Raw genomic sequence first — 22,452 nt, 5'->3', positions numbered from 1 at the left:
CAGGGGAGGTTCCAGGATGCCGGGAGGACAAGGGATGCTGTGCACGGCAATGACACCCCTTACTAGAGAAAACCCAGGGGCCTGGCGTGTGAGTCGGAAACACTGGAGATGACTGTCTACAACTGCCCTGCAGCTGCAGCACAGAGGGCAATCCACACAGTCAGCTGTAAGCCAGCTTAATGGCTCTATATAATGCTAGAAACGTCTCTCACCACTAAAACCTGCTGGCTGTACACAAAGTAGCTTCCAGCCACTGTACCTTCCTGTCTCAAGCTGTTACTTCTGTGTAGCATCACCAAAAACTGTTTACTTCAAGGAAAGTTCAGTCCTGAAAATGGAAATGGTTCTTATATAGCCACCTTAAATTACACATTTTGCCATAAAGGCAAAGCCTCTGTTACCATCATCAATGTCTGCAGTATCTTTAAAGGTGAGAAGTATATTGTCCCTACACTTTTTAGATAGTCTGTACATCAGATGCTGCATAATTAAGATGTTTGAGTCTTACTAAAATTGCCTTTAGCAAAGGAATCAAAAGTATTCTATGGATTATCATTCCAAAATTTACTTCATTATTATTATTAGATAAAAACATCGCAGATTACTAGAAGACTAGGAAGCTGCATGCTCTTTCTGGGCTCAAAATGTTATATAAAGTAACACTGAAAGAGACCAAAAATATATACATATTTAATAACAAATGTATAACTAAGGCTTATGAATCAGTGACATAGTCCAAAGCTTTGCAGCTTAAATTAATAATTAATGCAGGGGCAATAAGTATCTCTATCTATACACACAGATATATACAGATATACACACATATCTATATAGATACAGATATATATGTGATGTTGCTTTACAGCAGCATCTTTTGGATGGAAGCCATCATAACTTGGCAGTGGAAAGCCCTACATATAAAAGTCTTCTAGAATTTGGAGTTTTATACATTTCGAATCTCAATACAGCTAAAAAAAAAATCTGAATTTTCCTAAGATATGAAAAAGAATTCAAGTTACTTTTTTTTTTTTTTTTTGCTGCAGGAAGCTAATACTGAAGGAAATCGATTGTACAAACACTGCTTGAAGAGATCTTGATACCACTGATCAACAGACTGTCAAAAGAATTCACTTATAGATTCTTACTTTTACAATGACAAACAAAGCATTTGCTAGCTGAGCTGTATATTCTACACATATGAACATAAGTGGCATAGGACAGAAATCTCCGAGCAAGCACTGACCCAAGCAGCCGTATGAGCATGCACACAAACATGCTTGTCTGAGCTATGGTGCTGTGTAAGGCAGCACTTCAAGCTCATGCATAGCATTACACTGACAGAGGTAAATTGCTTCCAATTCTGAGTGGGCTTGATCAGCAGTCGCTCAAATATCCTGAAGTCTACCGCATATTATCAGTCTGCACTACATGTCATTTTAGAAAGAAGCAGGTTTTCCTCACCTGTTTGTTTGCCTCTGGACATTAAAATATTTGCTAACATTCTTCAGTGAGTTAAAAAATTAAATTCATCCACACAAAAACACACTACAGCTAAATTATTATACCAGAAGATAGAGGGAAGAACTTGATTAAAAAATATATATATATGTATGGGAGAGGGCGGGAGGGGAACACATCAATTGCATAAAAGGAGTGATAGCATATATAAAAGACTGGACTAAAGAGTCCTTAAGAAATATTTATTATTAATCTAAATATACTACACAACTCAAAATGACATTGCAAGAATTCTGTCTTTTTTCCCAAAAACATCCTCGTGATTTTTTTCTTTTAAAATGTTGTAACAGGGAGACCCACCTCATGGCCACATTGCTTCCATCAATGACAATTGGCCTTAGGTTATCACTGTTATCCACAACTTCATCCTCAAGCGACAGTTCAGGGCTTGCTATCTCCTTTGGGCACAGGCCTCTCGGCACCAGAGTACTAGTGGCAGAGCTGGCACTGCTTTGTCCCTCTGATTCACTTTTGTTGCCAAGTCTCACAAGCTCTGCCAGAACATCATTGATGAGGGCATCTGCTCCCAACTTATTCAGTACAGCCTGGATCTGATCTCCTGCATATCCAAGCTTTAAAGCAAAATCCATTTTAGCTTGGTATTCTTTGTCCAAATTTGTTTTGCATTCTTCCAGCTTGAAGTCTTGTGTGATACTGCTCTGTGAAAAACTTGGGCGATCCAAACAAGGGGAGCGGCAGAGTGGCCGATGTGGTTTAGTGCAAACTTCCTTCTCTCTCCACTGCATATTGCCACTGCTGCTTCTGAAGTATAGTTGTTCAGGTTCACTTTCTGAGCTCGTCCATTCCTCAGATTCAGCACTGCATTCCCCAGCATCTTGTTCTACATTTCTCTCTTCTCTGGTGTGCCTCTTCTCCATTTTCAACTTCCCCACCATAGACCAGGCCGTCATCACGTTCAGCTTCCAGCCAGAGAGCTCAAAATTTCTCTTTCATTTCCAAAGCCACCTGGGATTCGTACTCGGTTGCATCTTTTCGGCTAATTAAAAGTTTACACAAGGCTGGAGTTAATTTGCCATGCCTACTATGTTCTGGCATAAACAACACCAACATGAAGTTCCTTAAAAAAGGGATAAAAAATAGCTTTTGTTAAATTCTGCAGAATACTTGACTACAGTAATTTTGTTTACAAGTCAGCAGATATCCCCAGACATTCAGACTTCCATGTAAAAATTGATCATAATAAAGCATATAATTTTGTTGTCTCTTTACTAACAAATGAAACTCCCTTTATCTCCTCCATTAACTGTATGTATAAAAAAGTTCCCATACAGTCAATTTATAGCTGAAATTAATGGAGTATCTCTACAACATTTTAATAGAGTATGATATTTAGAAGAACAACACAGAAAAGGGGACCCACCACTTCCAATAAAAAACTATCTATCTTCACAGTTGTAGCCTGTCTACTTCAGGAACAACTGTGTGGAGTTTCAATATGCATAAATTTAACAAACACGTTCAGGCTCTTCCAGGAAGGTTTCTATCATAGCTGACAAACTAAATCAGCTTAACTTCAGTGCAAGCTGGCTGCTAGACATGCAGAAGTCATTACAGAGATGCACAAAGGTTCTGCAAGATGATCATCTTGAGCTTTGCTTATTGTACCTACTGTACTGAAAATTCCAAAACCAAGGATAGCTATTACTGCATTTTAACAGACTCACACTCATGGTGTTAGGATATGCACTTAAAATTCTTATCTTTTAGCAGAACAAAAAATGTTCAAGGAATTTTAGTGAGAAGTCTGACAAACTAGAAGATTAACTGTGGTGGCCTGTGAAAGGCTGAACTGAAGTCATTAAGTTTTTGAAAAATAGTTTTAAAGGGGAATTTCAATTGCAGCAGTGCATGTTTTGGAGAAAATGACAAATTCAGACCCTGAGGAAATGAAGGAAGCTGGAGAAAATTAGTTCAGAAAGATGGAGTAATATAAGGAATTCGTAAGTCAGCACAAAGGGGACTTCAACTATTTGACCACCAGGAGAATTGACAAGTTGACATAAGTATTTAAAGAGGCCTGTTTCAGAAAATCATACCCTCTCCTCTGTAAACCAACAAATTCTGACCATGCAGGACCTACAGGACCCCGTGGATAAGGAAAGTAACAATATAATTGTCTCGAAGAAACCATTTATTTTAAATCCACTTGCCTATTTTAATAACTCTTGTTCTCGTGGAAGTGACTGCTTTTAGATGTAACAACAGAAGAGAAGACTGAAAGAGAAGAATGAAAAGATACCCAACTTCTAAGAAAAGCCACAGGAGGGTACAGTCTTTTTAAACTGTCTTAAAGCTACGTCTATAAAATAGAGACTTCAGTTAGCACAGATGCTGTCTGAATAGGCATGAGAAGCACGATCCTGAATTTAAACAGCAGTCACAGAAAAAAGCCCTTATACTGTCACAGTTTTCAAATATACCTTCACTTTTAACAGGATAGCTAGTTAGCTTTGTGTTCTGAAGAATTTTGCAGATGTAAGCTATGAATGCAGAAAGAACTTTTTCCCAGGATTCTCATGAGAGTTTTTGTGGCATAAAAATCAGTGTGACTTTGGCACAGGAACAGAGACTGGCCAAAGAAGCCAGTCCTCTCCTAATGAACTCCTTATGCACCCACAAGGGGCAGAAAAACTGAAAGAGTAATTCATGTTTTTTGGGGGTACAGGTCACTAGTGACACTTCGAATAAATTTTTATCTCTTTCATATACCTTTTTCATTTCCTCTCACGTCTCTTCCACTCCTTCAGGTTACGAGCAAGCACTAAAAGAAGATAGAATTTTTCCTCAATAGATCAGATACACTCAACAAAGTATGTGAAATATTTAAATACAGAACATTATCAAGTACACTTGTAGGTTTAGCTCAGTTGGTTAGAGGGTGGTGCTGCTAATTCCAAGGTCACGGGTTCAGTCCCCGCTGAGGGTTGGACTAGATGATCTCCAGAGGTCCCTTCCAACCTTATGATTCTATGATTGCTATGACTACTATTCCAAAGCTTTTTAAAAAATCTTACTCCTATCTCCCCAAGAGACCAAACTGACTCTTACTTAGTTACTGTGGTCTACCAAAACAGCAAATAATAGGAGAAATACTCCCTTAATGTACAGCAGTGTTACTCCCTCAATGTATGCTAATGCTACATCTAGAGACTAAAAGTACTGAAATTTGTTGGGGGGGGGGGAGTTCATCTAATGTAATTATAAGAAAAGCATATCTAACACTATTCTTTTTTATTATTTATTTAGTTTTCTTCTTGAAAATAGTATTTTAAATTGTTCCACAGAATGATATTCAACAGATACTGAAATCAAAGAGAGTAACATGGAAGTGCTAACAAGTATTAATACAGAGAGCTAAAGCAAATGCATAAAAATACAATATTGCATCCTAAAAGTATTTTTAAAATGAAAACCTCATTTTCACTATTTTGCTGAAACAGTAAGGATGCTATACAAAGCATTATGAGCCACAAAAGAAAGTGAAAGAAGAACGAGTACGTGCCTAAGTCAAACCTTGTTTATTCAGAGTTTTCATATCCTTTCATTTTTAGGAAATAAGATGCTGAAAAACCACAGCTCCAACATACCACACATCTCAGAAAGCTTCCTTAACTATTCCCCTGCATTGCCTGATGTTTTGCTATTGCCTGCTGAGAATTTCAGAGTACAACAGGTCTACAACAGTCATAAAATCTGATCATCAAAGACACCAAAACACCAAAGACTCTCTGAGATGAGTCCCTGTTAGCTCAAAGAAAGTTTGGAAGTGAAGCAAAGTTTATTATCTGTGATACATTTATGCAGTAATATTTAATAAATCTAAGCAGGCCAAGCAGTAACATTCTACAAAAGTCCACTTTTATTTAAGCTTTTCAGTTATACCTCTCATTTGGCTGTGGCAAATTTATATATAGGTGAAGATGGTAGATATGTATCCAGATACAATGACCTTCAGCCTATGTGACTGCCAGTGACACTTCCTAATTCCCCAAAAATATATTTCTGCATAGCTATTTTAGTTGTGATTTTACAGCTGAAAGATAGGGTGCGTTTGTTTGCTTTGAAGAAAAAGAAATCTTGTATATTCTATCCAGTTCATCTGTTAGCAGGCAGACTGTCTAAGAGGGAATTACTCCTGTTATTAACTGCACAGTTAAAAAAAAAGAAAGAAAGAAAAAGAAAAAAAAAAGGTTTGAGGAAGATAAAATCAGAATCTTCTAAAAAGAATTTAGGATTTTTTTGACAGAAGGAAAACAGAAGTTCTCTGTGTATATGCAGCATTCTGCAGTAAGAGGGTCTACAAGAGGAACTACTCCAAAATAGCCACTGAAGTTAAAATACAATTTTACTTCAGTCATAAAAAACTTAGAAATGTAAACACAGAAAACAAAAAATATATACATAAAATTGTATTAATTATCATTTCAATAATTTTCTCATGGTGTAGCAGAAAATTCATAACATCTTGACCATAAGAATTTAGTTTATTTTCTGGAGATAAAGGAGACAGCCTACACAAGCTGTCATATAGTCCTGGTTTCCATGTCATGTGGAGGAACATCTAAATGACAATTTCTTTGGATGCATATTAACAGCAAGATCCTCAGCTACAACAGCATGATTCTTAGGGCAACCAAAAAGATAAAAATAGGCCACAAAGGTGGCAAGCCTGATCCATACGCATTAACAGACTCAGAACTACTCCTGTGTCAGATGTAATGACTCTCACTTGCTCATGCCTTTGGTGTGATGTAGGTATCATGCAAACATACACACACACACACACACACACACACACACACACAGAGCACCACTGCAAAAGCCTAATTTCCTTAGAAAATCAAGTCAGCTAAGGAAAACTGTAAACAGTCACATCTGAAAACTAAAAGGCCAAATTTTGAGTCAACTGACTATTTTTTAATAAATAAGAGTTGTGTTCTAAATACTTAATACAATATGGAACACAGTTATCCAAGTAGCACAAAATATACTGCCTCCTTACATTTGTATGGAAATGCCAGTTTTGATTAGCTAGTTTTTAGAAAGAGATACTTTTTGTTCTTTAATGTTATACATTGAAATACTTACATATTTTTTGTTATAGTTCTCCTTACTTTCAGTTGAGGTAACTTCCTCTAGTATAGCAGTAATAATACAACAATAATATGCATAACGATATATATGTATATATAAATATATACAGTATATGCGATAATATTTACAACAGTACTTGGCAATATAGATACTAATAATCAGCTTAATCTGAAGAGGACTTCAATTGGGACTCATGTATATCCTTGCATCTTGTCAAAATTAAAACACAAGGTATAAAAAACAAGTGAAAAAAAGAAGATTAAAAGAAAGAAGTTACGAGTACACCGCATCCTCAGCTTATATAAATACAGTTATGCCAAAATATTCCAACTAAGGAATGTTTTACAATATCTGCATTAAGATCTTTTTGCCTAAACTTATGATACTGTATTGCTTTGGCACTGAACAAAGAATAGTTTGATTCTGTTGGTCCAAATTTGAAAATCTCCATTCTTTTTCCCAAGTTGTCATCATTTCTTTAACTGTAATGTCACAAGACTGTTTTGGCTTTTATTAACATTATCATGACTATTTCTTCCACTTCTAGTAAATCATCCTAACCCCCTTGCTAAAGAAAATCTGGTAAGAATGATCAGACAAAAGTTCGTAAGACTGGAAATAGCCCTAGGTTTGTGATGAAGAGAAAGGAGTTATTGTTAACATCTTTGTTATTCTCATTTCAACGGGTAATTTTACCAGAAGTAATCCATTCACACCAATTATTAGAAGACGAAATTTACATTCACTTAGAACTGTTTAAATATTACCGTAAACTAACTAAGCATAACTAAGTATGCTGCTTCCACTTAATAACCACAGAGTATTTAATGAATTGTGCATCATTCAGTTTCATGAACATCACCCGAAGAGGTAAAGTATTATCAAAAAATCATATGACTCTGACTTTCCTTAAGTATCACAACAACTTACCAGGCACTGTGAGCATGATATAAGAAGCCAACTGGAAGTAAAAGCAACTTGACTCACTCGAAAAGTGGCTAAGATTTTTTTTACGTTATAAAATAATTTGGGTACCAATATCACTATTACTTCTGCATTTAGATTTTTCAACTTTTTTGTAAATGGCAATATATAATTTTGCTCTTCAATTTTAGCTGGAAAATAACCTGTCTGCACATAAGCTGATTTCACCACTTGCATTGTCTCAATTTCATGTCTGTATCTCTAGCTTTGTTATCTAACATCATATATGCAATTTATCACAGGTATCATTTGTCTTTCATTGAAAATAAGCTCTTATTTTAACAAAAAGAACATGGTTAAATTGGGAACCTAAATAATCCTGAATTTAAAAATTATTTAAAACAAATGGAAAGAAAATTCACTCCGAGAACAAATTCTACAACTGCTGCTGCCACACTTACTTCTGCTGTGCTTCTAAAGAAAGCAACTCAGATGCAATCCATGTTGGGTACTGTATGTCTAGAAGGACTGCTTTCTGCCAGACTTGTGCTGGGGTTTTCTATTCTTTGGCTGCTAATGACGGATTGGTGTATCTGTTACGAAAGCTCACTCTATGGAAACACCTACTTCTGTGACTCACTGTGGAGTTTCTTGCCTTTTTTCACTCATGTCAACCTTTGGTTGAAAGCTATTAAGGAGGGAAATTCAGCTGTGTCATCCCTCTCTTGCACAGCAGTGGAAAATATAGAGTGTATGACCTAATGGTCATCATTATCTCTCAAATATTTGATGTGGTAATTATAAATCTGCTAAAAATATCTTTGATTATCTTCAAACAAATCTAAATCACAGTGTTTTTATAGAAATCTCCTCTTTGTGTCTAGCTACAATCCTGTGGTGGAAGCACTGAAAGGTAACAGGTCCTATCTGTACAAACGGTAGCCACCACCCTCACCACCAAGGTCTATCACGTATCTTCCACACAAAAAAAAAAAAAAAAAAAAAGACACAGGATCTACACACAGTAACCTCTGGAAAGGTAAGAATTTTTCCTATTTTCTTTAAACATCTAGCACAGAAAACAAACTTCTGAAGACACACCTTTTGTCATATGGTTTAGATAACCTCTTTTATCATCAAATGCCATGCTGCTAGAAAATGAGGAAGGTAGTGTCCAGTGCCCATCTCTACAATCCTGTCCCCTGTCATACAGATACTGAGTTTCCCCAGTTGTTGGCACCTGGGCATGCCAACCCTCAAGGCTGGCAGCCCCACTCCAGCTGCTGGTTCAGACCCCTTCACACACATCAGCACACATACACATGCACTGCGCATTCCTCCAATAACTGGGCTTAAACATGCAGCTTACCCAGCAGCTGATCTTGGATCCTCACTATCCCCCATTGCCTCCTGTATAGACGTACACGCACACACACACGCATGTGCATGCAAACAGATCTCTCAGTTGACCCCCAGACCTTACCATCTCTCAAAGAACTTGGCGTGGACCTCTTGGTCCCTGCAATAGCCAATTCCCCCAGTTGTCCCACTCCCAAACACACACACGCATACATGGCTATGAAGCTACTTAACCTACTTGCCAACTAGTCTAGCTTGATATTTGCTAGCAATCACATACTGACATGCATACCCTCATTCACTCCATTTACTGGCACCACAGACACCTAAGACCCATGGTTAGACTCCAGGTGCTGGCACTTTTCCCTCCATACAGACACACGCACACAGAATATAGAGCTTGTCACTCAGGAAAATAGCTAGAAATTGAGTTTAACGAGAGGACAGACCATGCTGATCAGGCACAGGACAAGGGCAGAAATGCATACTGACCAGCTTATAGGCATCTGGTCCCTTTTATCCCTTATCCCTTTTTTTCCCTCATGCTTGTTCCCCCCCAAACCACCTTGATCTCATTCTCTCCCTCCACCCCACCCATGCCCCAACACCTTTGGTCCCTCCCCTAAACATCCCACAACAATTCTTGTGCAATCTCCAAATGCTCTTCCTCTGCATCCTATAACATGTCCCATACCCTCAGGCAGTAAACCCCATCAGGCAGTGAGATGATCTGGAGACCAACTCGAACTAACTCACTGTAATTTGTCAACCCCCAGTGGTGGAGCTGACAGCTCTCCTGAAACAGCCCTGTACTGGGGGGCCAGTACACACGCTCTGACTGGGTGACTGGGGTTCTGCTGCCTGCCACTGTGCCCCTGGGCTCCTTTGTGTCTGTGGAGATGAGCCCTTTTGGCCCGATGGTTCTCCTGCGATGGGCCTGTAAGTAGGGGGTCAGGGTATTATTCCAATTCCCCCATCTGCCACAGTTCCTCTGTACTCCTTTGTATGCGTGCAGAAAAGCTTTTTATCACATAAAGCTAACAAAAACACTATGTGTAACAAATTACTTTGAAATCTCAAGTAGCAAAAATATCAATGTTTATATACACATACCAATAAATGGATCTTGCTTCTAAAATAAGCTGTTAGGTTTTTTTTAATCAATTGAATGAAAATGATTGAGATGATAACCAAATGATTTTCTAGCATGAAAATAAGAAAAGGGTTACAAAAGATTCAAATGGCAAAAACATAGCTCTAAATACAGAAAATATCATCTACACTGCAATTCTTAAAAAATGTTAAATATTATTTTGAATCTTGCACATATTTTTCTAGAAAACAAACATCTTTTTCTGCAAAACAATTTTAATTTTGCCTTTTAAATATTCTTGAAAAAAGCATATAATAAAGTACAAAAAATGCAAAGAATATAACACTTGAATTAATACGGTTTGGTTGCTGACTTACCAGCTTATCACTGTTGCTAGTAACTCTACACTGTGACCATATCTAACGCAGTACACTTAAACCTTCATACTTTCATTTTTTGTAAAGGAAAAGGCTACATCTATGTATATTAAACTCTTTTTTGATAATGGCATCAAGTCAGAGTTATAATTCTTCGTATCAGCAAGTCACTAGCAAATATTTTTACAGCAAAATAAAATGAGTAAGGAGAATATCTTAACTTTAAAGTGATAGCCTGTATATAATATACATAATTTGTTTACATGCAATCTAAAAGAAAAGAAACACAAAAATATAAAACATTCTTTAAAAAATAAACATTTTACATAAACATAAAACATTTAATTGTTGATATTTTCCACATCCAGATGAAAATAACTCTTGGCTATTAACCTTCTTCCAGCTTCCCACTTTAAATGACAAAGTTCACCATTTCTTTCATAAAAGTAAAATTTAAAAACAATCAAATTCAGTGCCACATCTTTGAGAGAACTTCGAGTCAGCAGCAACATATGCATGCAATTAACTTACTGGCATTTAGACTAAATCAAAACTGCAATAGTACAACAATTTTTTCCAGACTGCACTTTTCAGAAATTCAAAGATGTCATCTGGTATTAGAACACTGATAATAAAGAAAAATCTCTTTTCATTCTGATTTATATTATCTAGTGGTGATAGTACAACTGTACCTAGGGATCTTAACCAGTTCCTATTCTATTCTGATCATTTGGTCCCCACCCAAAAGAAAACGCAGTCTAAAATTATGATGAGAGACTATCAATGAATGAATCAAGGGATAACTTTAATAGTGGAAAGACTATATGAAATATTTTGGTATTGTTTCAGTTCACTGTTTGTCTATATTATTTGGAAAGGTAGTGCTTTGGAGGACACTATGGAAGAAAAAAATGGAAAGATTTTAAGGGAAAAAGGGCAACGTAAAAGAAAGCACACATGCAATATGCATGTGTGCACAAGTATACATAAACATATGGAGTTTAGAAAAGGATCTCAGTAGGAAGTGAGACTGGATAAACATCTGGAGGATTAAGAGAAATGGAGAATTGAACCTCAGCCATTTTCCTGGCCATTAAAAACTTAGAAGCAGTCTGCCTGTATGGGAATAAGAAGATGGTCAAGTCTAACAGATTCCTCAGTTTCAGGCCCACATATCTAGAAGAGTGAGAAGATCAAAAGCACTATTGCAACAATTTCAGTTTAAATTAGTAACTGAACATTTAGGAGGAATCACAAAATTCTATTCAAAACCCAGGTCTGAGCAAAAGGAGGGAAGATCAGTGAAAGGGAAATTTATGAATCAGAGACAACAGTTCAAGCCATCTGAATTAACTCCAAAGCCACAGGGTACAGAATAAGGACCGAAAGGAAACAATGATGGAACTGGGACTTTGTTGGACCCTTCACTACCGGAAGGGTGGAAGGAGGAGGATAAAGTGAAGAAAGTGATAATCTCAACTTTGTACAAAAAGTTAGTATGCAAGTATGCAACATCTTTATCAGTCCAGCTGTATCTAGTATCAGTTTAAGAGTAGTGCCAGAGTAAACTATGGATTACATTACATCTGATGCAAGCATTTTGTGTAATTTGTAGAAGAAAATGACAGTTTTCAGGCAGAGTCTTTCACAGGGGATATCTTCCATGAGAAAAGGGTGATTTGTTCAGAATTCTCTATTATTTTACTGCCTTCATGCTCACTTTGTCCTTACCTGCACACAAAAAATTTACTGGGAAAAGCACTACTCATAGTATTTGAATGTATTTACAGAATTCTTGCACTTCTCATTTTATTTTGTTATTGCTTACACTGCACACTTTAAGTTAGTATAAATGCATTAAAGAATTATCACACAATCAGAGGCAAATTAAAAAATAAGTGGAATATATAAGTAGAACCAGAACTAGCATTAAAAATTTTGATAAATAAAATGAATAATGTGTGATTTTGCTGATGACTATAAAACTGAGAAATGAGTCAGTGTGCCTCAAACAATTTTCTCAAAGGTGGAAAAACAGCTCATACCACAGATCATAAACAAGAACCTGTCATTGCTGAATTTTTAGTGGTTCTTTAGATTGAGTTACATTCTCCCCCTAGAACAGCTAAATATGAACACATATTTGCAAAATGAGAAAAAAGTAGTTACCAATTTCTGATTTGAAGAAATTGTAACTCAGAAATCTGAATGCTGCAGCTTTAAAAATTTGTCTCTTTATGCTCATTGCTAAGCAACCAAGTTTTCTTACCTAAGGACTTTCAGCACAGTCACGACAGACTACTAGAATTGATAATATGATTCAGAGAATGAGTGAGGCCAAAGTATCTATATTTTGTTCATATAGTACCAAACTGAAAACATTTGTATAATTTCACTGGTTAAAAAAAAAAAAAAAAGAAAAAAAAGAAAAGAAAAGAAAAAAAGAAAAGAAAAAAACAGAAGGAAAATGTCTACTTAATAAGGTATTGTACATATATTAAAAACATGTGGGAACTATTTAACAATAATTATGCAAATAGCAATGACTATCAAAGACCTGATGCTGGAAATACTCCATTTCAAGACTGCTGATTTCAGCAGGAGCAATAAAATCAGGAAGATAAGAGTGAAAGGATGGAGTGAATGACTTCTTTCAGTCCCTTAGGACCCTACATCTTTCCATGATCTTCAGCGTCCTCTGATTCACACACTTCATAAATAAATAAAGAGGTGATTACAGGGAGCACACATCTATGAAAAAAAACAACATTTAAATGAATCATAGAATCAGTTAGGTTGGAAGGGACCTCTGGAGATCATCTAGTCCAACCTCCCCGCTCAGCAGGGTCGCCTGGAGCATGTTAGACAGGGTTGCATCCAGGCCGGCCTTGAAGATCTCCAGAGAAGGAGACTCCACAACCTCTCTGGGCAACCTGGTCCAGTGCTCTGTCACTCTCACAGGGAAGAAATTCCCCCTCACGTTCAAGCGGAATTTCCTGTGCTTCAATTTCTGCCCATTGCCTCTTGTCCTGTCACACGGGGCAAATGAAAAGCGTTTGTCCCCGTCCCCTTGACACCCTGCCTGCAGGTACTTGTACACATTGATAAGATCCCCCCTCAGTCTTCTCTTCCCCAGGCTGAAGAGGCCCAGCTCTCGCAGCCTTTCCTCATAGGGCAGGTGCTCCAGCCCTCTGATCATCTTTATAGCCCTGTGCTGGACTCTCTCCAGTAGCTCCATGTCCCTCTTGTACTGGGGAGCCCAGAACTGGACACAGTACTCGAGATGAGGCCTCCCCAGGGCTGAGTAGAGGGGCAGGATCACCTCCCTCGACCTGCTGGCAACACTCTTCCCAATGCACCCCAGGAGATCATTGGCTTTCTTGGCCACAAGAGCACATTGCTGGCTCATGGTCAATCTGTCATCCACCAGCACTCCCAGGTCCTTCTCTGCAGAGCTGCTCTCCAGAAGGTCAGCCCCCAGCTTGTACCAGTGCCTACGGTTATTTTTCCCTAGGTGCAGGACTCTGCACTTGCCCTTGTTAATGAATGAAGAAATATTTCATTAATTAACTCCTTCTGTTCTACTTAAGTAGCTTTACTTGTTTTCTGTCACTGCAGATACTGAAACACAGAATTAAAAAAAAAAAAAAAGTCTTTTCCCAAATATCTCTTTCACCTGACTAATAAATACAGAAGAAAATGATTCTGCATCATTAATTTGACAGAGAGTGAGGGATTGGTTTTGTTTTCCCTAGTATATCTTTTGAGATACATGTAGCTAATAAGGGATAATCAACGTATTTTTTTTACAACATTTTGAGAAAAAAAAAATCTACCTGAATACTGACTATATAAAATGGGAACATTTAGGGGAGTTCTATATGCATGGCAAGGAAAACATATTGCAAATTTTTCCCTTTATATTTCTTAAGCTGTGAAATAAGCTTCTTCATAAGAACAAAAAAAAAAGGTAATTTTTTTCATTCAGAAAAATAAGTTATTCCTCCCAATGCTTCTGCCCATTGCCTCTTGTCCTGTCACACGGGGCAAATGAAAAGCGTTTGTCCCCGTCCCCTTGACACCCTGCCTGCAGGTACTTGTACACATTGATAAGATCCCCCCTCAGTCTTCTCTTCCCCAGGCTGAAGAGGCCCAGCTCTCGCAGCCTTGAATTTAATGTCTTAGTTTCCCGCTTCATTTTTCACCTCATTAATTTTTCATTAACGTGCTACTCTATATAGACTTTACTATATGAGAGGGGCATCTTTCTGGAAGAAAACTGTTCTAAACAACAGCCAGGTCTTTGATTACTGCAGCTATTTCTACATTATCAGAAAGTGACCGAAGTGCACAAGTACATATATCTAAACTTGGTGACTGAGCTAACGATATGAAAATTAAAGCACCCATATCATAACAACGTGGATTTCAACATAGACTGTGCAAACCTACAAGGACCCACATTACTTGTTCTTTAATGAATGAAATATGTCCTAGCATCTTCAAAACTAAACAGCTTAGGCAGGTATGCTATGTATCTACTACAACTCTATCTCCTGATTACAGCTTAGCTACTGTTTAATCCTGCTAATACAAAAACTGCAAACCTCCTGGTTACATATATACTGATTATGGTAAAGCAAGTTCTAAAACCATGGAAACAATATGAATAAAGAGAAAAAGAGTCTTTTTTGTTGCTAAAATTATTCAGTGTTCAGAGGCCCTACATCCAACATGCTCATCAACGTTGCAGTGCGCTACAGCACAGACTAGTGGTTACTATGAAGACACACTGTCAGAGTACGCTTCTGCAATCTTTAAAAACTTCCCTAACAAATGACTGATTGTTAGTTTAAGACATTACAATTTGGGCCGGCAAAACAAGACACCAAAATGCAATACCTGGAAATCTTCATTTGTTAGATAATAGTTATTGTCAGAGGACATAGACAAAGAGTAGCTCAAGATACATGAACTGCGCTGAATTTTGGATTAGCCTTTAATTTTGAAAACCATTTCTATACGCTCATGAAAAAAGTAACACAATTCAACGTCGGTGTTCTCACTGGAACTGGGAAAGTAATCTTGCTGTAATCCTAGTTCAGAAACGGTACAGATATTTGTTACTGCTTGTTTCTTTTAAATTTTTCTGAAACAATTATTTTATCTACCGATAAAGAGAGACTTCAAGCTAGCAGTTAAGCATATAAGTCACAAATAAAGATGGCAGAGTTTTCTTGTTCTAGCTATGTAACTATGTATATATCTAGAACGAATGTTAATACACCTATCTATGTGGGACACATCTCTTGGGACAGATTCACAACAGAACAAAAGGATAAAATACTCTAAAGATTCAGAACAGATTTCCAAAAAATTGCAAGAGCTGCACCACGCAATATTACATGGAATTCTCTTCTGTCCTTAATAACATGAAAAAAGGTTTTGTGATTTGCATTATTTTGCCAGTGTGTTTATACACCTTGACATTCCATATTCATCATTATTTTAATCAGAGATAATAATAGCAACACAGTTTATACATGTATACTATAACACATACATGTTTAATCCAGTAGGAATTAATCTCTATTTTATTTTTCAAAACTACTAATGAGTTAGATTTAACCTTTAACAAATGCAGTAGTTTAGTATGTTCAGTCTTCATCTACCCTGTCAAGTGTTGCAAGGCTATGGGAAAAGAGGATAAAATAGGCTGTGCATAAACATTTCCAGTTTGAGTTGGCCATTTTAGACTTGACTCAAAAAAGTGATGCATTTGCCAAAATGTAATATTAATTAATTCATAGTCAGTGTTTCAAGTGCAGCTCTTGTACATGTCAACAAGCTATGTAACCAAGTATTCTGAATCTACCTAGTAGGACCTGGAATCAAGAAATTTGTCTTTTTATTCCTTTAAAAATGCATATAATGTAGTTTTACTACGACTGTCCTAGGAGCTTTTGTAATTAGGAACAAACCAGAGAGTAAACAGGCAGTCAAAAAAAGGTGTTCCAACAATAACATAGTACCTCTTTCCACTTATGTTCTCTCTCTGATAATTTTCAGCAATTAAGGCTAGTATCACTACTATTCAAAAAGTCCATTGTACCTATCAAGGCAACACTTACATTTTAACTGACAACGCTTAAAAAAAAAATGAGGGAAACTCTTAAAGACTATTTGTGATTAAAGCAGTTCTATATAAACTGATAGTATAAATTCAGATCTAAAACCAAAGCAACACATTGCTTCTCCTAATCAACATTCTGACAGAAGGCTGTTTGCTAGTACCTACTCTACAAATCTAAATGACTCAGTAATACTGGGGGTAGGGGGAGGGAGAGAAGGAAGTCGTGATTAGAGCTAAGTCAAAGACACATCAATAGAGCCTTTTATCATTTCACCTTACACCTTTGTTAAATTTTCTAATTGAATATTTTGAAATCCACTTTGACAGACAAAACCAAACATTCTTTTATCCATAAATCTCATCCAATAATAAAGCAGCCTTTGAGAAATCTGAAAAGCAAAAGATACCCTGTTCCTAAAGGTTTCAACACACTGAGCGGACCCTCACATTCTACATCATCCAGCAAGAAGCAGGATGTATTCAGCAATCAGGACATATGCTTTCTGATAAACTGAAAGAGACATTTTAAAGGCTACTAAAAAAAAATGTCAGAAGTGGCGAGACATCTCCCTTGAAAATATCAACCGCTACCTTTTTGGAAAGCACAAGATAGGCTTAAAGGCCTTTTCAAATCTGTTACACTACTTTTTTCAAAAATAAAGTCAGTTTTATTTAGCTCTGCTTTGAGCAGAGGGTTGGACTAAATGACCTCCAGAGGTCCCTTCCAATTGAAATTCTTACATTATTCTATGATTCCTTCATTTTTATAGTGACAACGGTGCTCATTTACAAGACAAAGAAGCTGGAAAGTAATCTTCAGGAAGACCTATGAACCCTACTGTTTTGCCTTCAAAAGTGAAAACAACAAATATCTATGCTCCAGCAATCTTATTTCACACTAAGAGACGATCTGAGAGAGGAAGTTTTGGGGGTTTTGTTTTGTTTTTTAATCAGGACAACCTAGAAATCAGAAAAAGGAAAGACTTGGCAAAGAGAGTCTGAAATTGGCGTTTGACCTTTAAAAAGGAGGAGAGGGGTGGAATGAGGTATCTCATATGGTTTTTAGATTAAAGTTATCAGACTTCTGGCTTTATCTGGTTTGGCTGAATTGTTTGTGGGCTCTTTAAAGAAGCAAATACATTAAATTTCTTAAGAGGATATCTTTATTAAAATAATTCAGCTTTAGTCCAAGGCTGATATTCTGCCTATGTTATCTAAATCAACAAGAAGCAGACTTAGATGTTCAGAACAGAGTATTAATCTTAATGAGGAGACTGTTTCCGGGTAGGCTGAATGTGGAAAATGAGCTCTGTAACAAACGAGAACCTTGGCTTATAACAAGATTTGCAAAAGGCTTCAGTATTCTGTACCATTATATTCTAATGAAATTCTAGAAGGGACTCGCAACAAACCACGTAAAGCCTAGGCTTTACTGTGGCATGGTGATTCAACCTGCTTTGCTAGCAAGTAAAGTCAAAAATAACTCATGTAAGAAAAATGTAATACAATAGCTACCTTTAAAATTGAAAGACATTTAGCTGAAGTACAAGTTTAAATATAGAACTAATATATATATTTGAACCAAGGCTGACAACTAACGAAGAGTTTTTCTTATAATGGCCAATCTCATGAACAAATTGTTCACCTCAGAACAATAAAACTGTATCTTAGGAGATGCTATACTGCTCACCTCTATGCGTCCAAATATATTTCTTAAATCTGAAATAAATCAAACTCAATACTGCCTGTCATGGCATCGGAAAGCCTAGATTTGTAAAAGTGTCAGGGTATACATGCTTCCAGATGTGTCCTCTGTGGTACCATAAATACATTTTACCAATAATAGCTTATCAAAAAGAGGGCACAATTTACAGGAAGAGAGAGAGAGAGAGAGAGAGAGAGAGAGGGAGGGAGGGAGGGAGGGAGGGAGGGAGGGAGATGTAAGGAATTTTAAGCTCTGTAATATTGGTACTACTAATCAAACATGCTCCTTGTTTATAATGCCTTGAAGAAAATAACCTTTCAAAATAAACCTAAAAAATATAAGCTTCTAAATATGTATTTGTCTAGCCACATACACTTGATGCCTCGAAGCCCTTTGTGTTTAGTAGATTCCATGATTAAAAACAGGTAAGCCTTCTGAAAGATACATGAGGTCTAAATAGCATTACAGACATCTTTTTATATGATGAGAAACCAGTATATCAAACCAGTTTACAATCTGGTAACATCTGGAAACTTCTGAGTTTATAAGTAAAAATTCTTTCCTCTCCCTTTCCAATCCCTGTTTCTAAAACTGAACTTACATGCTGGTGCCTTCCTTATTCCAAAGGACTCTAATGCTTCTGCTTTTCATGGAAGCAGTAACAGAGTGCAAGTGATAGGAGCATTTGTTTTATTTCTATTATTCACAGATCTATGATAGAATTATAAGTGTTTGGGTTTTTTAATCACGTATCAGTTTCAAACTGTGAAGTGGCTAGGAAAGCCAAAATCAGTAGACATCAGCAATGGAATTACTTGCACTGGAAAAGGCATCCCACATGATCAAGGAATAGAAAGCCTGAACTCATTCACAACAGCTGCCAGTAAGAATTGATTTCCTTACTAGTTCATCTGGACATAAAGTATCTTTGGTGTCCATTCACCCTCATAACACCTTTTGTACTTATTCTTTTTGATTAGTGAGTTTGGATGCTGTCAGATTTTTTTAAACGCATTCTAAAGAGGTCATTCACTTAGGAAGCTTTATAGTTGACTTGTAAAATTCACTAAGTATTAGACTGTTTTAGAAGATAAACTGAACTCAGGTCCAGAAAATGTCAACAGCTACAGGACTGATATATGAAGAATGCATGCAAGTGAAGAAGAAATAACATGATCCAACAGCAGTTAACTTGTTCTGAATTTGTGAATGACCTTGACATCCCCACTAACCCATTTTTCCAGGAAGACGCATATATAATTTTTTATAGGCAAGATTAGCTACACTGGCAAAATTTATTGAAAGTAAAGCTTTCGGTTCTGTATACCATAGTACGTTCATAATACTTCGGCAAGTAAAAGCTGTATCTCTTTAATAAAGGATATTTCCTAAACAAAAATGACTATTTGACAGATGCATCCATTTCAATGGACAAACACACTAAGCGTAAGAAATCAGATGGAGCTGGAATGCTGCATACTTCCAGATACACTGAACTACCAGCATGCACAACACCAGTTCATAAATGATAGATATTTAAATTTTCTTTCTATTCCTGCTTCCTATTTATGAATGGACATGCATATCACTGAATCACATTATAAGACAATAAAACCAAAACGATGTACTGTATTTATCCCAGTAAACAACTGGAGTTAATTTATGTCCACATTTATGAACTTAAGAAGACACAGTATAGATTTTGCATTCCACTTGCTAACTTGTGGAAGAAATATACGGCCGTTGTAAAATACAACAGTATAAAGATTAAATCACAATCAGAACAACTGGCAGCTACAAGAGACAACTTTTTAAAATAAACTGATTTAAAAAACCATCTCAAACCTCATCTTTATCACAATGAGTGACAAGATTTTTATTTACATTTGCACCATAAAGCAAAACAGAGGGATGTGAGTAGTGATCATCAGGTACCCTACACAAAAGTAATCTCCTTATTTAACCAGTTTGCTTTTGTTAATACGAGTCTCAATTTTCTTGCTGCCCTTCTCATACTCAGGCATATAACACCTTCTTAAACAGCACTGTAATGTAGCCCTCAACATCCTTTCTTTGCACTTACTGATATTAAACGAAACCAGGCAGATTTCCTGGCTATCAGCTGCCAGTGCTGCCTCCAGCTTGCTAGGCCGTTTCAGCTGCCCAGCCTCAACGGCTTCCCGAGTCAGCGCACCTCGTGCCGCAAGCAGGCCGCGGGGGACGGCCCGGCGGCCCCGGCCCGGGCGGCACCTGCGCCCACCCGGGGCGCCGGGCCGCGCCGCTGCCCTCCTCCCGCCGCCGCGGCTCACGAGCGCGCCAGGCCGCAGGAGACGGCGGCAAGAGGCCTCGGCCCGGGCCGCGCCAGGCCTGGAGGGAGGCCGCCGGGCCCGGCTGGCCTCGCGCGTCGCCAGGCCTCCCTCGGCCTCCGCGCAGCGCCCTGGTCGCCACGCAGCCGCTTCCGGGCGGTGCGGGCGCCCCCGCCGCGCCAGCGCGGGCCCGCTCCTCCCGCCGCCGCCCCGCCGGGCCTCACCCGCTGCCGTCGCTGCAGACACCGCCCGCGGCTCCCTGCGCGCTCTGACGGCGGAGGGGTGAGGGATGGCGGGGCTCGGCGCGGCCGCGGCACGGGCCCCGCTCCCGCCTCTCCCGCCGCATGGGGGGAAGGGCAGGCTGGGGGGGGGGGGGAGGGGAGCGGGGCGGCAGAGCCAGGACGGGGCGGGAGGGGCGGCAGCGCGGCTCAGCACCGGCGGGAGCCCGGAGGCCGCTGCCGCCGCCTCATCCCAGCCTGCGCCTCAGCCGGGCCCAGGCGCCGTCTCCTAGCAACCGCGCCCGGCCCCGCTGCCGCAGCGCGGGCTCCGGCGGCCGCGCGCCCCCGCCCGGGCTCCGCCCCCGCCCGGGCTCCGCCCCCTCCGCAGGGCGGCGGCGCGCGCGGCCCGGGCGCGCGGCGGGGCCGCGGGGGCGCGCGCGGCCCCGCCGCGCGTCTCTGAGTGTATTTCAGAGCCATTTTGGCAAAAAATAATGTATTTCAAGTTAATGCATTAACGTATGTTTCTAACTGTAACCAACCAACCCAATCCAACTCATTGTTTTTGAAACAATGGGGTAAGATTAGACAGGGCAGGTGGATGGTAGGCAATACTGGTGAAAATACTGTGTTCTCCCAGTTTTGCGGAAAAGGGGAAAGGAAGCTAAAATAAAGAACGTGACTAAATTCAAACAAAACATTCAGACCCACCTTTGGAACAGGCTGAGACTGTCACATGCAGGTACTTAAGCCTTCAGCTCTCTAGTATATCAGTGGACACTCATACACGGTTTATACTGAAGGACTAATAGAAAAATTTGTGAATGTTTCAGGCTTTAAAAATTAACATTTCAAGACTAAACAATCTTATGATCTCTCAGACCTAGCATTTGGTTGTCACCCAACAGTTCCAGTGTTGCTGATGACTGTGTCTCCAGCCTCCTGAAGCTTCCTGAGACACGTTACTTCACAATATCACCTTTCATTTAAAACATTAAGAAGTTCCTGACCCAACTAGCTGTAGGGAAAAACCTTGCAAATGTGCCTTAAAGGTTCAAAAAACAGATGAAATACAGAAAAAAATAATTTCTATTTTTAAAACACAGGAATCTGAAGCAAATTTCATAAATTACGATGCACCTTTTTGACTTACCCATTTTCTCATTTTTCAGTTTAGCAACACTGCCACCCCTTCAATCCCATGAGAGCATGTACCTCTCCAGCAGCATGTTAGCCAGAATTCAGTCCTGCAGTATGTTTTACTGGGGGCTCTCTATCATTCTTCCATGCTGGTATCAAGGCTTCTGCAAAAGCAACAACAATTTCTAAAAACGCTATTTCTTCCATAAAATATACTGCGCACATTTTTTTAATGTCAATCCTTACCGTTTTCCCTGCCCTCATCTCTCCAAGTTTCCTCTGCCAGCTTGGGAACCTTATGAACTACTCAATGTCTAAGTTTAGCATCTGCAAAAAAAGAAATGACACAGGTTTGTTGCTTTCACTCACTGATATTTGCCTGGAAAGATGATTTAGATGTTCTGATGAAAAAAGCAGCTTGATGCAACAGCTGACAAAATTTACAATATTACTATATAGGCTCCTTCTGTTATATAAATGAGTTTGTTATGTTGTCGCATTTTAAAGAACTTTTAATGATTTGGCATATCATATTGTTCCTTATAATATGTGGTAAGTTCTCTGTAA

General features: G+C 38.6%; 1 protein-coding gene across 6 annotated transcripts in view; it reads right to left on the bottom strand.

The window, feature by feature from the left end:
- ZC3H12B (zinc finger CCCH-type containing 12B) overlaps window positions 1–22,452 on the bottom strand; it is a 70,400-nt gene that overhangs the window by 5,711 nt on the left and 42,237 nt on the right. For 4 of the 6 annotated variants that reach the window (XM_062584501.1, XM_062584504.1, XM_062584505.1 and 1 more), the window contains 4 exons: window positions 22,132–22,212; window positions 21,899–22,049; window positions 4,249–4,300; window positions 1,819–2,596 (listed from right to left, as the gene is read on the bottom strand). In XM_062584501.1, coding sequence (XP_062440485.1) covers window positions 1,819–2,429 — 611 coding nt within the window. In that variant the 5' untranslated portion in view covers window positions 2,430–2,596; window positions 4,249–4,300; window positions 21,899–22,049; window positions 22,132–22,212. Of the gene's footprint in view, window positions 1–1,818; window positions 2,597–4,248; window positions 4,301–20,754; window positions 21,013–21,898; window positions 22,050–22,131; window positions 22,213–22,452 lie in introns of those variants that run through there. The other 2 variants (XM_062584502.1, XM_062584503.1) reach the window with 2 other exon arrangements.

The sequence above is a fragment of the Rhea pennata genome, chromosome 11 (genome assembly GCF_028389875.1).
Source record: "Rhea pennata isolate bPtePen1 chromosome 11, bPtePen1.pri, whole genome shotgun sequence".
NCBI lineage: Eukaryota > Metazoa > Chordata > Aves > Rheiformes > Rheidae > Rhea > Rhea pennata.
Note: the sequence above shows the minus strand (reverse complement) of the source record. Positions and strands in the feature narration are given on the sequence as shown.